Below are 14,207 nucleotides of genomic sequence, written 5' to 3'. Positions count from 1 at the left end.
CTTTGGAAAGGGCAGAGGGAAAAATTAATGTAGGAAAGCCAGGCATGGTGGCATTCTACATGAACTAGGAGGTTGAGACAAGGAGACTGCTGTGAGTTTGGGGCCTGCCTGGTATACATAGTAAGGCCATGTCTCAATATACACCATCACCTCTAGTACACACACACACAAAACAACAATGAATGAAAGGGATAGTGAAGTCATAAATCAAAATGAAATAAGAGAAATTACCTTAAAATACATTTAAAAATTCAGTTTGAAACAATAAAATATCTGAATTAATTTTATAGGATAGAAATACAAGTCTGTAGATGAGGAGCAAACCAGCATTAAAAGATATAGATTTGGAAATTATCAGCAAATAAAATATAACTGGATATAAACCAAAGCCAGCATCTAGTGTATTCTGCTGGACCTCCCAAATGACCTCTGAATAACCCCATTTTATTGTACTGGTAATAAATGAGAGAAATGTCTGGCATAAATCTAGTTTCTAAATACATACTTTAGTCCCTTGCTTTTCACTAAACATATGAAAATTAAAGCTACTCTGGAAGCAATAATTAAAAGGCATGATGATATATGGTCAAGCATTTGCTCTCTGTCCTTGCTCCCTCCTTTTTCAGTGCTTGGAATCGAACCCAGGGCCTTTGCGCATGGACGGTTTCTTTAAGAGTCTAAAACCATATCTAAGCTTACACTCAAATTCTATTTAATTTTCAACTGCTTTGATCTTTATAATTTATCCTTAGATTACTCTTTTCTATTACTTTGTAAATCTTACAACAGCTTTTGACCAAAAGCAATATAATTCTGACCTGAAGTAATGATTATGCTTTATAATCTTCCTCTTAAAGGCAGAGGTTAAAGAAAAATCTCTCTGAAGACATCTGGAATTAAGGTACTTTGCTCTTGATCAGTCATGCACACCAAGAACCAATTTATCTCTGCAATTAGTGTTCTCAGTGCACATTCTATGAGATTAGACAGGCAGGCTGAACGCAGAGCCTATGAGTATGTATTGGGGAATCTAAACACAACTCCCAGAGAGAAAGCAAACAGAATTGCTATGTGAGTAAAGCAAGAAAAACATAATACCTACCGGCCTCAGGAGTAAAGAGAAGAAAGGGAAGGGAGACTAGGGAAGACACTTGTAGGAAAACCCCTTTTCACATCCCCTATAAAGCCAAAGAGAAGATTTCACAGCCTAACTCTCCAGTCAGGCTATACTGCAGCATAATGGAAAGGTCTCATGTGCTGTAAATTTGGAAACAGACTTCAACACCACTGCCCTATTTCCCCCTTTACTTCTACTGTGCCACCCAGACTCTTAATTAAACGACTGTCTGCCTCATGGCTTTATATATGCGGCTAACATGCTCAGGTTAGCTATGGTCATACTGAAATACAAACTGTATGGAACTTAGAACATCCTACAGGATTCAATCTCTGATCAACCATAAAGGATTTTACTTTGTCCTTTTTTTTTTTTTTTTGTCTTTTTTAAGAAAGGGTCTTACCATGTAGCTCTGACTGACTAGAACTCAGAGACCCACCTGCCTCTGCCCCTAAAAAGTTGGGGTTACAGGTATACACTAACATATTTGGCTCAGAAAGGATTTCACTTTCTTTGTATCAATAATTTTTAAAACTTCTCTTGTACTTACATAAATTTCCAGGTGTGGTCTGCTTTCTTGAAAAGATAACACTAAAAACAGCTTTATTTGGAAAATAAGAAGTAACTTCTAAAAGCTACAGATGTCATATTCCTAAATATGTGTTCAGAATACAGAACTGTATTCAAGTTTTTGTTATTTGTTTTACTTTTATTATTATCTTCTTTTCAAGACAAGGTTTTATGTATCTCAGGCTGGCCTCAAGCTTGTTATGTAGCTGTGGATGACCTTTCAATTTGTGATCTGTGTATTTTATATTACAGTTTAGTAAAGAAGGGTCTGATTCATCATGAAAATCATTGGGATTGCAGGCCTGGGTCACCATACATTCAGTTTTTCTGATTCCAGGGAATAAACCCAAGACTACATTCTTGCTAGGCACTCAAGCAATTGAGCTACATTCTTAGCCATATACTGTTTTGAGGCAAGGTCTCCATATATATAGCTCAGGCTAGCCTCTACCTCAAGATCCTTGGCACCATCATTCCAAGCTTGTCTAATGTTCTACTCCTCTCCATCCCCAAGGCCTGGTATACAAAGCAAGTTCTAGGACAGTCAGGGCTACACAGACAAACCCTGTCTCAAAACAAACAAACTAACAAATATATAAATAAATAAACTAACAAAACAGAAAAGAACTTCTCAGGATCAGTAAGATGACTCATCAGATAAAGGGAACTCGTCACAAGCCTGGTAGCCTGAGTTCAACCCATGTAAAGGTAGAAGGGGAGGACTGATTCCATAAATTTGACCTCTGACCTCCACACCTACATTATCTGATGGGCCCCCCTCATCTCTCTCTCTCTCTCTCTCTCTCTCTCTCTCTCTCTCTCTCTCTCTCACACACACACACACACACACACACACACACACCATATCACATCACATCACATCACAACACATTAATAATTTTTATTTTGCTTTGAGACAAGGTCTAACCTTGGCTGGCCTGGAGCTCTCTATGTAGACCATCCATGCTGGCCTCAAACTCACCAAGATCCACCTGCTTCTATCTCAAAAGTGCTAGGATCAAAGATGTGCACCACTATGCCCAGCTCTTTGCATTTTCTTCACACTAAAGATGAGCAGAGTTTAATCTTAGTGTTTGCCATGAGAAAAATTCATTGTTTTCCCTACCTCAGATCATCAGAAGCTCTTGCACTGTTTATTGAGGGAGTTCTTTATCCCATTAGACTGTATAGGCGCTTTTGACAAAAATCACCTGACGTAACGCATGTGGGTATGTTCCTGTACTTCCTAGTCTGTAGTTTTGTTTTGCAAAGTAATTACTTCAAGCTTAAGAATAAAAGTAATAAAATAAAAAAGAATGCCAGTAGTTTGCTTATAAAAACTTTTGGGAACTGGAGAGATGGCTCAGCAGTTAAGAACACTGATTGCTCTTGCAGAGGCTCTAAGTTCAGTTCCCAGCACCCACACAGCAGCTCAATAATAGTCTGTAACTCCAGTTCCAGGGGATCCAATGCCCTCTTCTGGTCTCTGCAGGTGCCAGGCATGCATATGGTGCGCATACATACAATTAGGCAAATAGTCAAACACATGAAACAAAAATAAATAAAACTGTAGAAAAAACTACTCAGCAAATTATTATAGCAAGCTATAACTAGTCCCTAAAGTGACCTATACTATTCTGACCTGTATATAAAGTATCGTGATAAGAATAGTTCTATCTACAGTAGATCACTGACTATATAAACAACATTTATAATTCCAGTGATCTATGATAGCTGCAGGGCACAAACCTGGACTATCTTTTAGGCTTGTGCACAAATGTGAATGCCTAACCAAGTGAAACCCCCAAATACATAACACAGAAGTATATCCTGTTTTCTGATCTTCACAAGGTAACCTATGGTGATGGTTTGCCTCCAGTGATTGGCAAGGCTAATTAGTATAAAAGAACTTTCTGTAGATGGAAATATTTTAGGTTTGTATACAGCTGTATCTTACCTAATGAAGAGGCTCAGAAGGCTCTTCAACATTTATACCTCACTCAGAAAACCCACTTGGGGGTTTCTATTTCATGGGTGAACATATATGTGATTATGAGATTCATAATGACTTGAGGCATATTAATTGAGAGCATAAATGGCTTCCTGTAATAATAATTCATGTTCATTTTCTTTTTTCTTTTTCTTTCTTTCTTTCTTTTTTTTTTTTGGACAGGGTTTCTCTCTGTATCCCTGGCTGTCCTAGAACTCACTCTGTAGATCAGGCTAATCTTGAACTCAAAGATTTGCCTGTCTCTGCCTCCCAAGTGCTGGGATTAAAGGCAAGCACCACCACTGGCCAGCTTCATTCTTTTTTTGTTTAAGACAGGGTATCTTACCTCATAATAGAGGCTGGCCTCAATCTCATGCCTTTGTTTCTTCCTGAGTGCTGAGATAACAGATGTGCAAGGGAAGACAAATATAATTCTTTCTACAATAATAATTTTTTAAAAAGAAGTAGAAGCCTGGTTTGTTGGCTCAGGCCTGTAATCCCAGCACTTGGGAGGGTGAGGAAGGAGAACCACTTTTAGTTCAAGGCCAGCCTGGGCTAGAAGATTTGTTCTAGGATAGCCTAGGCTTCATATAAAACCCTGTCTCTGAAACACAAAACACAACAACAAAAAGAAAACCTGGGCTGGGGGGAGAGAATTTTCTCAGAACAACTAAAAACCAAACCAAACCAACCCAAATGCCCCAAACAAGAAAAAAATGTACAAAGAACTTGAATGGGTAGCTCTTTAAAGATGATACACAAATAAGCATATTAAAAGCTACTCAAATCAATGGGAACTGGTGAAATGGAAATTAAAACCATAAGGTACTATTTCACACCCACTTGGGATAACTGTAATAAAAAAGGCAAACAATAACATTTATAAGCATGCATGTAAAGAACAAAAACCCTTAAACATTGCTGATAAGACAGTATGGTCATTTCAGAAAAATAATTTATCACAGAACTACTATACAAGCTATCAGTTCCACTAAAGAGAAGGGAAAAGGTGCTCACACAAACATTTGTACATATTCACAGCAGTATTGTTCATAGTAACAAAAAAGCAGAGCCAACTCTAATGCCCACTGAGGACAGAGAACCAAGATGTTATCATCCATAAAGGGAACCGAAGTACCAACACAGTATCCTAGGTAAAGGAAGTCAAGCATGGAAGCCTCCTGTTGTACAAGTCTATATGAAAAGTCCTGAACAAGTAAATTCATAGAAACAGAGAGTAGAATAGTGGTAAAAGGAATGGGAAGTATCTACTGATGGTACAGTGTTCCATTCTGAAATCATGAATATGTTCTAGAATTAAATAGCAGTATTGATTTTACAGTCATGTGAATATATCAGAAACTACTGAATTCTAAACTGTAAAGGAGGGCATTATACGAATTATCTCAATAAAAAGAATGAAAATATTTTATGGATGGAAAATAAAGAACATGAGGTGGGGTAGAGAGATGGTTCAGTGGTTAAGAGCACAGGCTTCTCTTCCATAGGACCAGGATTCGATTCCCACCACCTACATGGTAGCTCACAACAGTCTTTAAGCACAGTTTAGGGGATCCAACACTCTCTTCTGGCCTCTACAGGCACCAGACATGCACATGGTACACAGACATACATACAAGCAAAACACCCACACACATAAAAATAAATAATAAAGAATATGAGACAATAGAAATGAATAAAACAGGATGCTGTGGGATATTTAAAATATATGAAATAATTTCTACTGAAAATAAAAACACTTGGCTATTCTTATAGTAGCTAAAAGATACAGAATATTTTTCTTTTTCAGTGACTTGAAAAAACATTTTGTTGAACTAAAGCCATAGTTAGGTAATGAAGAACAAGTTAAAAAAACATGAAAACATTCTATTTTACTATAGTACTATATCATAGTTATCATATAGTGAAATTCACCCAGTAGAAAAAAAATCTATATAAACAATCAATATTAATGAAATACTTCAAAGCAAATTCATAGCCTGAAAAGATTTATATCATCTTTCTGTAACACTTCTAATAGCTTCCAGCTTTAACAAATTGCACAGCTCTAGACCTACATCCATTTCATTATGTGGAAAGTTAGCAGAAAATATTTCCTGCTTAAATACTTTTTTTTTTTTTTTTTTTTTTGAGACAGGGCTTCTCTGTGTAGTTTTGGTGCCTGTCCTGGATCTCGCTCTATAGACCAGGCTGGCCTCAAACTCACAGAGATCCACCTGGCTCTGCTTCCCTAGTGCTGGAATTAAAGGCGTGCGCCACCGTCGTTTGGCTCTGCTTAAATACTTTTATCCTCGGCCATTTTACTGCTAAGATGCATACAACTATTTGGTAAATTTGCATAATAAATTTATAACAAAGGGAAATTTAAAAGTACATATTTATTGAAATGATACTCTTTAAATTTGCAGAATGAATTTATAACAAAAGAAAATGTAAATGTATGTATTTATTGAAAAGATACTCTTCAGTTGGTTAAATAAGTCATTACAACCCCAAGTTCGAAGGGAAAACCCCTAAAGCCTGTATGTTTGCTTGCTTCCAGCTGAGAGTCAGGGACAGAGCCCAGAACAAGAGAAAGAGCTGTGCATACTTCATCACTTATAAAACCTGGCAAAAACAGGCACAAATTCCACAGCTCTTCCAGTTCATATGACAGCAATATTATTTAAATGGGATATTCTCAAGTTGCTAGAGCTTAAAGTTCCTCCAGAAAATCTTAATAGTTACGCTGCTGCACTTGACTTAAACCATCTGACCACAAACAACTAAGTCACAGACAAGCACACGGAGCTGTGTATTCTGATGGAGCTGAGTTGTCAACTGCTCTGATATTTGGTTTAGGGACAACTAATTAATTTCTACCTATAAATTAAAAAAGTAAAGTTAAAAATATATAAAACAGCCTATAAAAGGTATGTTTTACACATGACAAAAATTCATCATTGTGAGATACAACCAAAGGCAAAACAGGAGGAAAGGAGATAACCAAGAATTGACAAATGCCATTACATTAAGTCAAGACGCTTCTGCACAGCAAAGGAAACAATCCCTGGAGTAAAGACAGCCTATGCAATAGGAAAAATGTTTGCTAACCACAGGTCAGACAAGCAATTATATCCAGGATATAGAAAGAATGGCAAAAATTAAATACCCAAAAACCCCACAAATCACCCAATCAATAAATAGGCTACTCAAAATATAATTGAGAATTGCATAACATATAAATAGTTTCTACTTGGCTACATATTAAATAAAATGAAATTTAATAAAACAAATGGACTAATGAACTAAGTAGAAAGATTTCAAGGAAGAAACACAAATGAACAATAAACATTTGAAAGAGTATTCAAGCCTGGCAGCAGTGGCACACGCCTTTAATCCTAGCACTCGGGAGGCAGAGCCAGGCAGATCTCTGTGAGTTCGAGGCCAGCCTGGTCTACAGAGAGAGATCCAGGAAAGGCACCAAAACTACACAGAGAAATCAGAAAGAAAAGAAAAGAAAAGAAAAGAAAGAAAAGAAGGAAGGAAGGAAGGAAGGAAGGAAAGAAAGAAAGAAAGAGTATTCAATATCCTTAGTCAGCAGGGAAACACAAATTAAATCTGCTTTGAGATTCCACCTCACCCCAGTTAGAAGGGCTACCATTAAGAAGATCTATGACAGAAAACGCTGGTGAGACTGTGAAGGAAGAGGAACTTCCCTTATAGACTGCTGGTGGGATTATCCGCACAACCGGCTACTACGGAAATCAGTATAGGGTCCTCAAAATCTAAAAACAGAACTGCCATCTGACCCAGACGTGCTGCTCTTAGCTAGCCATCCAAATGACTCTAAGTCAACAAAGATACTTGCAAATCCACTGCCCTGTTTACAACAGCCAGGAAACAGAAGCAGCCTAGATATTCATCAACACATAGACAGATAAAGAAAGGGCAGCACATATACACAATGAAATTTATGCAGACGTAAAGGAAAAAGAAATTGTGGCATGTGCAGAAAAATGGTGTAACCGGCTATCATGTTACATAAAATAAGCCAGATTCAAAAAGACAAATACCACATTTACCCTCACCTGTGGGACTAAGTTTAAAATTTTATATACAAGGCTGGGAAGACATCTCAGGTGGTAAAGTACTTGCCCTGTAAGTATGAGGACCTATATATGAGCCCCAGAATGCATGTAAATAAAATGTCAGGGTGCTAGTGAAGTTCTTTTTATCTCAGTGCTGGCAAGGTGGAGACAGGCAGATCCTTGGAGCTTGCCGAGCAGCCAGACTAACCCACTTGGTAAGCTTCCAGCCAGGGAGAGCTCTTGTCTCAAAAACAAGACGAATGGCTCCTGAGGAAGCTGTCCTCTGGACTCCACAGGAACACACACACTTGTGCACATGGGCTTGTACTCCCCACCCCTAAACATGTACCCATACACAAAAATATGTATGTGCATGTATTGTATATGTGTGCATTTGGACATTTAATCATAAAGGGGTTCATAAGAGGGGAAGAAGAGTTTATTTATTTATTTATTTATTTATTTATTTATTTATTTATATATTTGGTTTTTCAAGACAGGGTTTCTCTGTGTAGCTTTGCACTTTTCTTGGAGCTCACTCACTTGGTAGCCCAGGCTGGCCTCGAACTCACAGAGATCTGCCTGGCTCTGCCTCCTGAGTGCTGGGATTAAAGGCGTGCGACACCAACGCCCAGCTGAAAGAAGAGATCTTAAGGAAGGTGGGACACAAAGGAAGTAATAGAATATATAATGGGAAATATATAATAAAGAAAATCTGCTTGAGGGGAGATTGCGTTGGGGAGGGCAGTGAGGGAAGGAAGGAAAATGAGAAGAAAAAATAATGGCATATGTACATGAAAATGCCATGATAGACTGACTCATTATGTTGTAATTAAACCTAAAATGAACTTTTAGAAAAATCACCTTTGTAAGTGTACAGGTTGAAGTTTTTAATAACTTTATACATAAACCTGCAACTTTAACCACAGAATGTTCCCTCCTGCTTAATTTAAGCCAATCCTTACCCCATCCTCAACCGATGGGCCGAATGATCTGCTTTTTGTGTCTATAATTTTAGCTCATTTATTTAGTTCACATAGTCAAGTCTTGTCACGGGCTTTTTCCACGTGGCCTAAAGTAGTGAAGGCCTGTCCACACTGCTGCATTGCTGACAGAGCTGCACTGCAGTTCCTCACTAATTTAACTGTGTCGAGTTGTTGCCTATCGTGAATAATTGCACACAAAAACTTTGCATGTGTTTTCATTGTTCCTGACTAGATACTCAGGAACAGAATTGATGGGTCTCACAGTAAAACAAACAAACAACCAACCAAACAAACAAAAACCCCTACATTTAACTGCACAACTGTTTCCAAAAAAGTGCCATTTCACACCCCCAGAAGCAACATATGTGGTTCTTCACACTTGTCAGCATCAGTGAGGAAACCCCCTGGTGAGATGAAGTACCATGCTGCGGTTTATGTTTGGAAGGCTCAACAGTCTCGCTGTTTATCAACTACTCACAAAACTTTGGTGACATAACTTCCAATCTTTCACCCATATTTTAATGCAACAGTTCATTAGTTTTAAGACTGTCTATTATCTTCCACTGATCTACATTTCTATATTTATGCCAATAAATATTAATTACTAAAGCTTTAAAATGTATGCAACCTTGGTATGGTAAATTCTCCAATCTTACTGTTATTTCTCAGAGGTTTTTTGCTATACTAAGTCTTTTGCATATCTGTATCAATTTCTGTAAAAAAAAAAAAACTGGTCAGATCTTGAAAAGAATTATATCAAATGTATAGACAGATAAGGGTCAAATTGTGATTGTAACAATATTTAGTCTTCCAGTCAATTCATACCATATATATATGAATTAAGTCTTTGTTGGCTTCTCTCAGGGGGAAAAAAGTGCATCCTTTTAGGTACCATGTATCTCAAGCGCAGACTCAATCTGGGTGTTAATATATTATGCATTCAACAATTTAAATTTATAATTAGGGCAATGCCTGGCATTGCTAATACCCACATGGCCCCCAATAATTTTGAAAACAAATACACATTACTAATTGCTACTACTGTGAATATATTTTGCATGAAATGGTTTTAGAAACAGAAAAGTCCCCGACCATTGGGAGCAGACAGTCTATATTCTGCTATTTTGAGTGAAAATAAAAAAAATTAGACATCTTAATGGTATATTTAAGTAATTCTGACCAATAACTGCTGTTTATCTTCTTGTACAAAGGTAAGATTACAACGTACCATGGATAGTAACAGTATTAACAAATCACTTTCGTAATACTTTCTATGTGTCAGACTCTTTCAAATACTTTTAAATCAGCACTATTACATTTCATCACAACTCTGTGACGTAGGGGATATTATCTTCACTTCAGGCAAGAGGAATTTTGCCAGGCATCATGGTGCATGTCTGTCATTCCGCACTTGAGAAACAGGCAGGAAGACTGGAAATGTGAGGCTAGTCTCAGTTATACAGTGAGTACATGGCCAGCATAGGTTGCATCACACACACACACACACACACACACACACACACACACACACACACACACACACACACACACTAACTTGCATGCTTGCACCAGGAAACTCAAGCACAGCAAAATGAAGTAATTAATCCAAAACCATACAGCTAGACAGTGGAGCTGGAATTCAAACTCCAGCAGTTTGATTGTGGAATCCATTCTCTTAACTCCTCTGTAGCAAGAGAGTGGAGGGTTTTATTAAAAATATTTATAGACTTGTATATCCAGCAATGAGACTGGGTAATTCTGATCAACCTTCCTAGAAAAACTAGGCTGAAACAAGTAAAACTAAATACACAAAGATTAACAAAGCATGAAGAATTACCAGACCTCAGCCCAAAGACAGATAGTCAGACAAGTAAGCCACAGTTGAGTTTTCCTTATGTGGAAGAAGAGATGGATAAGAAGCCATTGGCCGTTTCATCAGTTTCCTAAAGCTAGGGAGGGTGACAGTGCTTGTCAATAGAGCAAGTGCTTCTAAAACTGAGGGTTAGATGGGGCCCTGAATGACGGAGTCCCGGGAAGAAGGGGGAACCAGGAGTAGTTTTAAGTCATCTGGATGGTCCAGAAAACAGTAATCCTTTAAACATAAAGTGATTAAAGCAATATTGGCTTGCTAGTGCTTCTTGCAGTCATCTAAGAGTGAAACAGATATTTTCTGGAAGAATATAATATTATCCAAAGTTTCAACCTAATTTTACAACCTCCCAAAGTATCTGGTATGTAGACAAAAAAAAAAATTAATTATAAAAGGAACAGAAAAAATAAAAAACACAGTAAGTTGGACATGGGGGCACAGACTGTAATCACAGCACTTGGGAGCTGGAGGCAGAAGGGTTAGGAGTTCAAAATCATCCTCTGCTAAATAATGAGTCTGAGGCCAGCTTAGACTATAATGAGGCTCTGTCACCAAAATAATAGTATTTTCAATTGTAAAGTATTTAACAATTGTAATTATTAAACAAATGAAAGGAAATTCATAGTTCATAGCTTCTTAAAAAGAAAACTACAGGTCAGATGCCTTTATTAGAAAGATCTAATTGTTTGAAACAGAAATGATTATAATTTCATATAAATAATTCCACAGAATAAAAAATAAGAGTCTATGCAGAATGCCTAGCCCTAAATGGGACACTATATCCCATCTCCTCCTCTCAAGGCCCAGGGATCATCACAAAAGAGGAAGTGGAAAGACAGTAAGAGCCAGAGGTGATGATGACTACACCAAGTGATGCATTCCAAACACCACAGGGCGATCACACACATGAAGTCAGCAACTGTGCAAGGCAGACAAAACCCCAGCCGGCACGCACCGGGTAGGAAGTTATGAAGTCCCACCTCTAGCTAGGAGCTATTGGAAACCGATGGCTGCTGGGAGAGAGAGAGGGAGGGAGTTTTCTTTAAGGATGTAGCCCTGAAGAGGCTACTTATGTTCTAGTAGATGGCCCTACACCCGGGTACATACTGGCAGCATTAAGTGGACTCTGTGGTTTAAAAAATAACAAACAAATAAGAACCCATGAAATTAGGAGGGAACCAAGATGTGAGGAATAGGAGAACTGGAGTAGAGAGAATGGAGGGGAGACCTGATCTTAATTCATTTGTAACACCAGCAATAAAAGAAAAGTACAGAATAAGTATGTAAAGAAAGGAGGAAGCAAGCATAATTAATGTTAGAACAGTCGTTACTTTGGGGAGGGGGAGCTGTGTTTGGGAAAGGGCAGTCAGGTGGGCATCCAGGGGTTGGTACGACCTGACAGGCAGTTTCCAGTACATTCTGGGTGTTAAACCAATACAATGCATATTTCTGTTTATATTCTTAGCTGTATTATATTATAGTTTGTAATAAAATTTTAAATTCATGGAACCAGTGTCACTTAATGAGAAAATTATATGTCTGTAGACTATTATTCTTAGATTTCAGCAGTGGGTGTTGTTTTCTCCCACTTACGCATTCTTGGGAACAAACCCAGAGGCTCATACAGGCCAGGAAAACACTACTCCTCAGCCCCGATGTTAGCCATTCTTTTCTCTTTCTTCTCTTCTCTTCTCTTCTCTTCTTTTCTTCTCTTCTTCCTCCTCCTCTCCTCCTCTCCTCTCCTCCTCCTCCCCTCCTCCTCCTCCTCCTCCTCCTCCTCTCTTCTTCTCTCTCTCTCTCTCTCTCTCTCTCTCTCTCTCTCTCTCTCTCTCTCTCTCTCTCTCTCAGACAGGGTCTCAATATGTAGCCCTCAAACTCTTAAGCCTGCCTCAGCCTCTGCAGTACTAGAATTACAGGCATGTTCTACTAAGTCCAAGTCATTAACTTACTTTATCATAGCTTTATTTATTCTAAAAGGCTTACAACTTCCTGAAGATGTTCTTTTAGAGGTTAATGTCTTTTTTGTTACATTGTTTATTGGGTCTGTGTATGTATAACATATGTGACACATTATGTATGTTGAGATCAGAGGACATGTTGCAGGAGTTATTTCTCTTCTTTTACCATGTGGGTTCTGGAAATGAACTCAGTCAGCAGGCTTAGCAGCAGATGACTTTATATGTTGGTAACCTTGCAGGCCCTTGGTTTAATGTCTTTACTGTCTACTACCCTACAACTTTCATTAACACTTATACACTTAATCATAGCTATAATTTTATACAGTAAGGGAATCTTTTCCTGAATAGTCTGTAGTTTCTAACATGGAAAATTGTTTGTAAAACCCAAATTTTAATCTTGGGTTTGAGTGTTTCAGTATTTGGATACTATTACATAGATTAGCTAATAATTTGTATAAATGTAAGATGTGCAATGTAAAGACAAATGGACAGGCCAATTAATCTGAGTCTCAAGAGATATCAACTTAGCAGTTTGTCTACCTGTTGTAGTATATTATTAGTTAATTTCCTAGATTTCAGTTTTTGTCTACTCAGTTCTAGTTCAAAACCCAGCCATGCATTTAGAAAAGCCTTTTACAATCCAGGGAAATTGATTCTGTGATCTGAAATATAAATGATCTTCTATAGCAATCAAGTCCTTTAATTGTTTCTTCTCTGTAACTATAATACAGCCAATTAAGTAGGGCTGGAATACAGCCCAGTGATAAGTGCTTGCCTAGCACATGCAAGGCACTGCATTTATCACCCACATTGAGGAAGAGGGAGTTAAGCAAACACAATTCAGGTTTATTCTGCCAGCAATTACAAAGCCATAGGGAACTAATTGCTTCTAAGCAGGTTTCTTTTAAAATTTTCTTTTTAAAACAGAGACTGATGTATTCTAGGCTGGCCTCAAACTAACTGTATAGTAGAGTGAGAATGACCTTGAATTTCTGATCCTTTTGCGTCTACATCTCAAATGCTAGGATTACAAGCATGACCCACCACCATGCCTGGTTTTTGCAGCACTACAGATTAAAGTCAGGGCTTCACGTATGCAACATAAGCATTACTACCAGAACTACATCCCTGGCCCCTAACTGTTTCTAAATGCCTTACTAATATCCCTTTCAAGACGAATGGTAAATAGAGCAGACTAAAACAATTATGACCTAATGTAGGACAAACCATGCACTTTGGTCTATTCTCACAAACTTGTTAAATTTAAATAAAAGTAGTATTTTTGTCATAAAATGTCTTACTTTTGGAACATGGGGATTAAATTCCACAGCTCTATGAATTGCTTCCACAGCATTAATTTCTGCTGTGCTTAACCCTCTTCTGGAGGCTGTTTCTGGAGAGAATCTGTAAAGAAAACCACAGGATGAAGAAATGAACGAACCACATGTACAAAGTCTACTGGGAACTATATACATGGATTCAGATTACAATATATTCCTCAAATCAAAGCTGTTTCTGGCAATGGCCAAAGACAAAACCAGATAACCAATAAAAATGAAAGTAAAGCCTCTGGCTCAACATGTGCCCAAGGCAACAGAAGGAATGAGAATCGCAGCCTGAAGTGC

General features: G+C 37.9%; 1 protein-coding gene across 3 annotated transcripts in view; it reads right to left on the bottom strand.

The window, feature by feature from the left end:
* Positions 1-14,207, bottom strand: part of St7l (suppression of tumorigenicity 7 like) — a 70,922-nt gene that overhangs the window by 21,352 nt on the left and 35,363 nt on the right. For all 3 annotated transcript variants that reach the window (XM_028889951.2, XM_028889953.2, XM_028889954.2), the window contains exon 11: positions 13,884-13,986. In XM_028889951.2, coding sequence (XP_028745784.1) covers positions 13,884-13,986 — 103 coding nt within the window. The remainder of the gene's footprint in view (positions 1-13,883; positions 13,987-14,207) is intronic.

The sequence above is a fragment of the Peromyscus leucopus genome, chromosome 6 (genome assembly GCF_004664715.2).
Source record: "Peromyscus leucopus breed LL Stock chromosome 6, UCI_PerLeu_2.1, whole genome shotgun sequence".
Lineage (NCBI taxonomy): Eukaryota > Metazoa > Chordata > Mammalia > Rodentia > Cricetidae > Peromyscus > Peromyscus leucopus.
The sequence above is the reverse complement of the archived record's forward strand: the minus strand, read 5'-3'. Positions and strand labels throughout refer to the sequence as shown.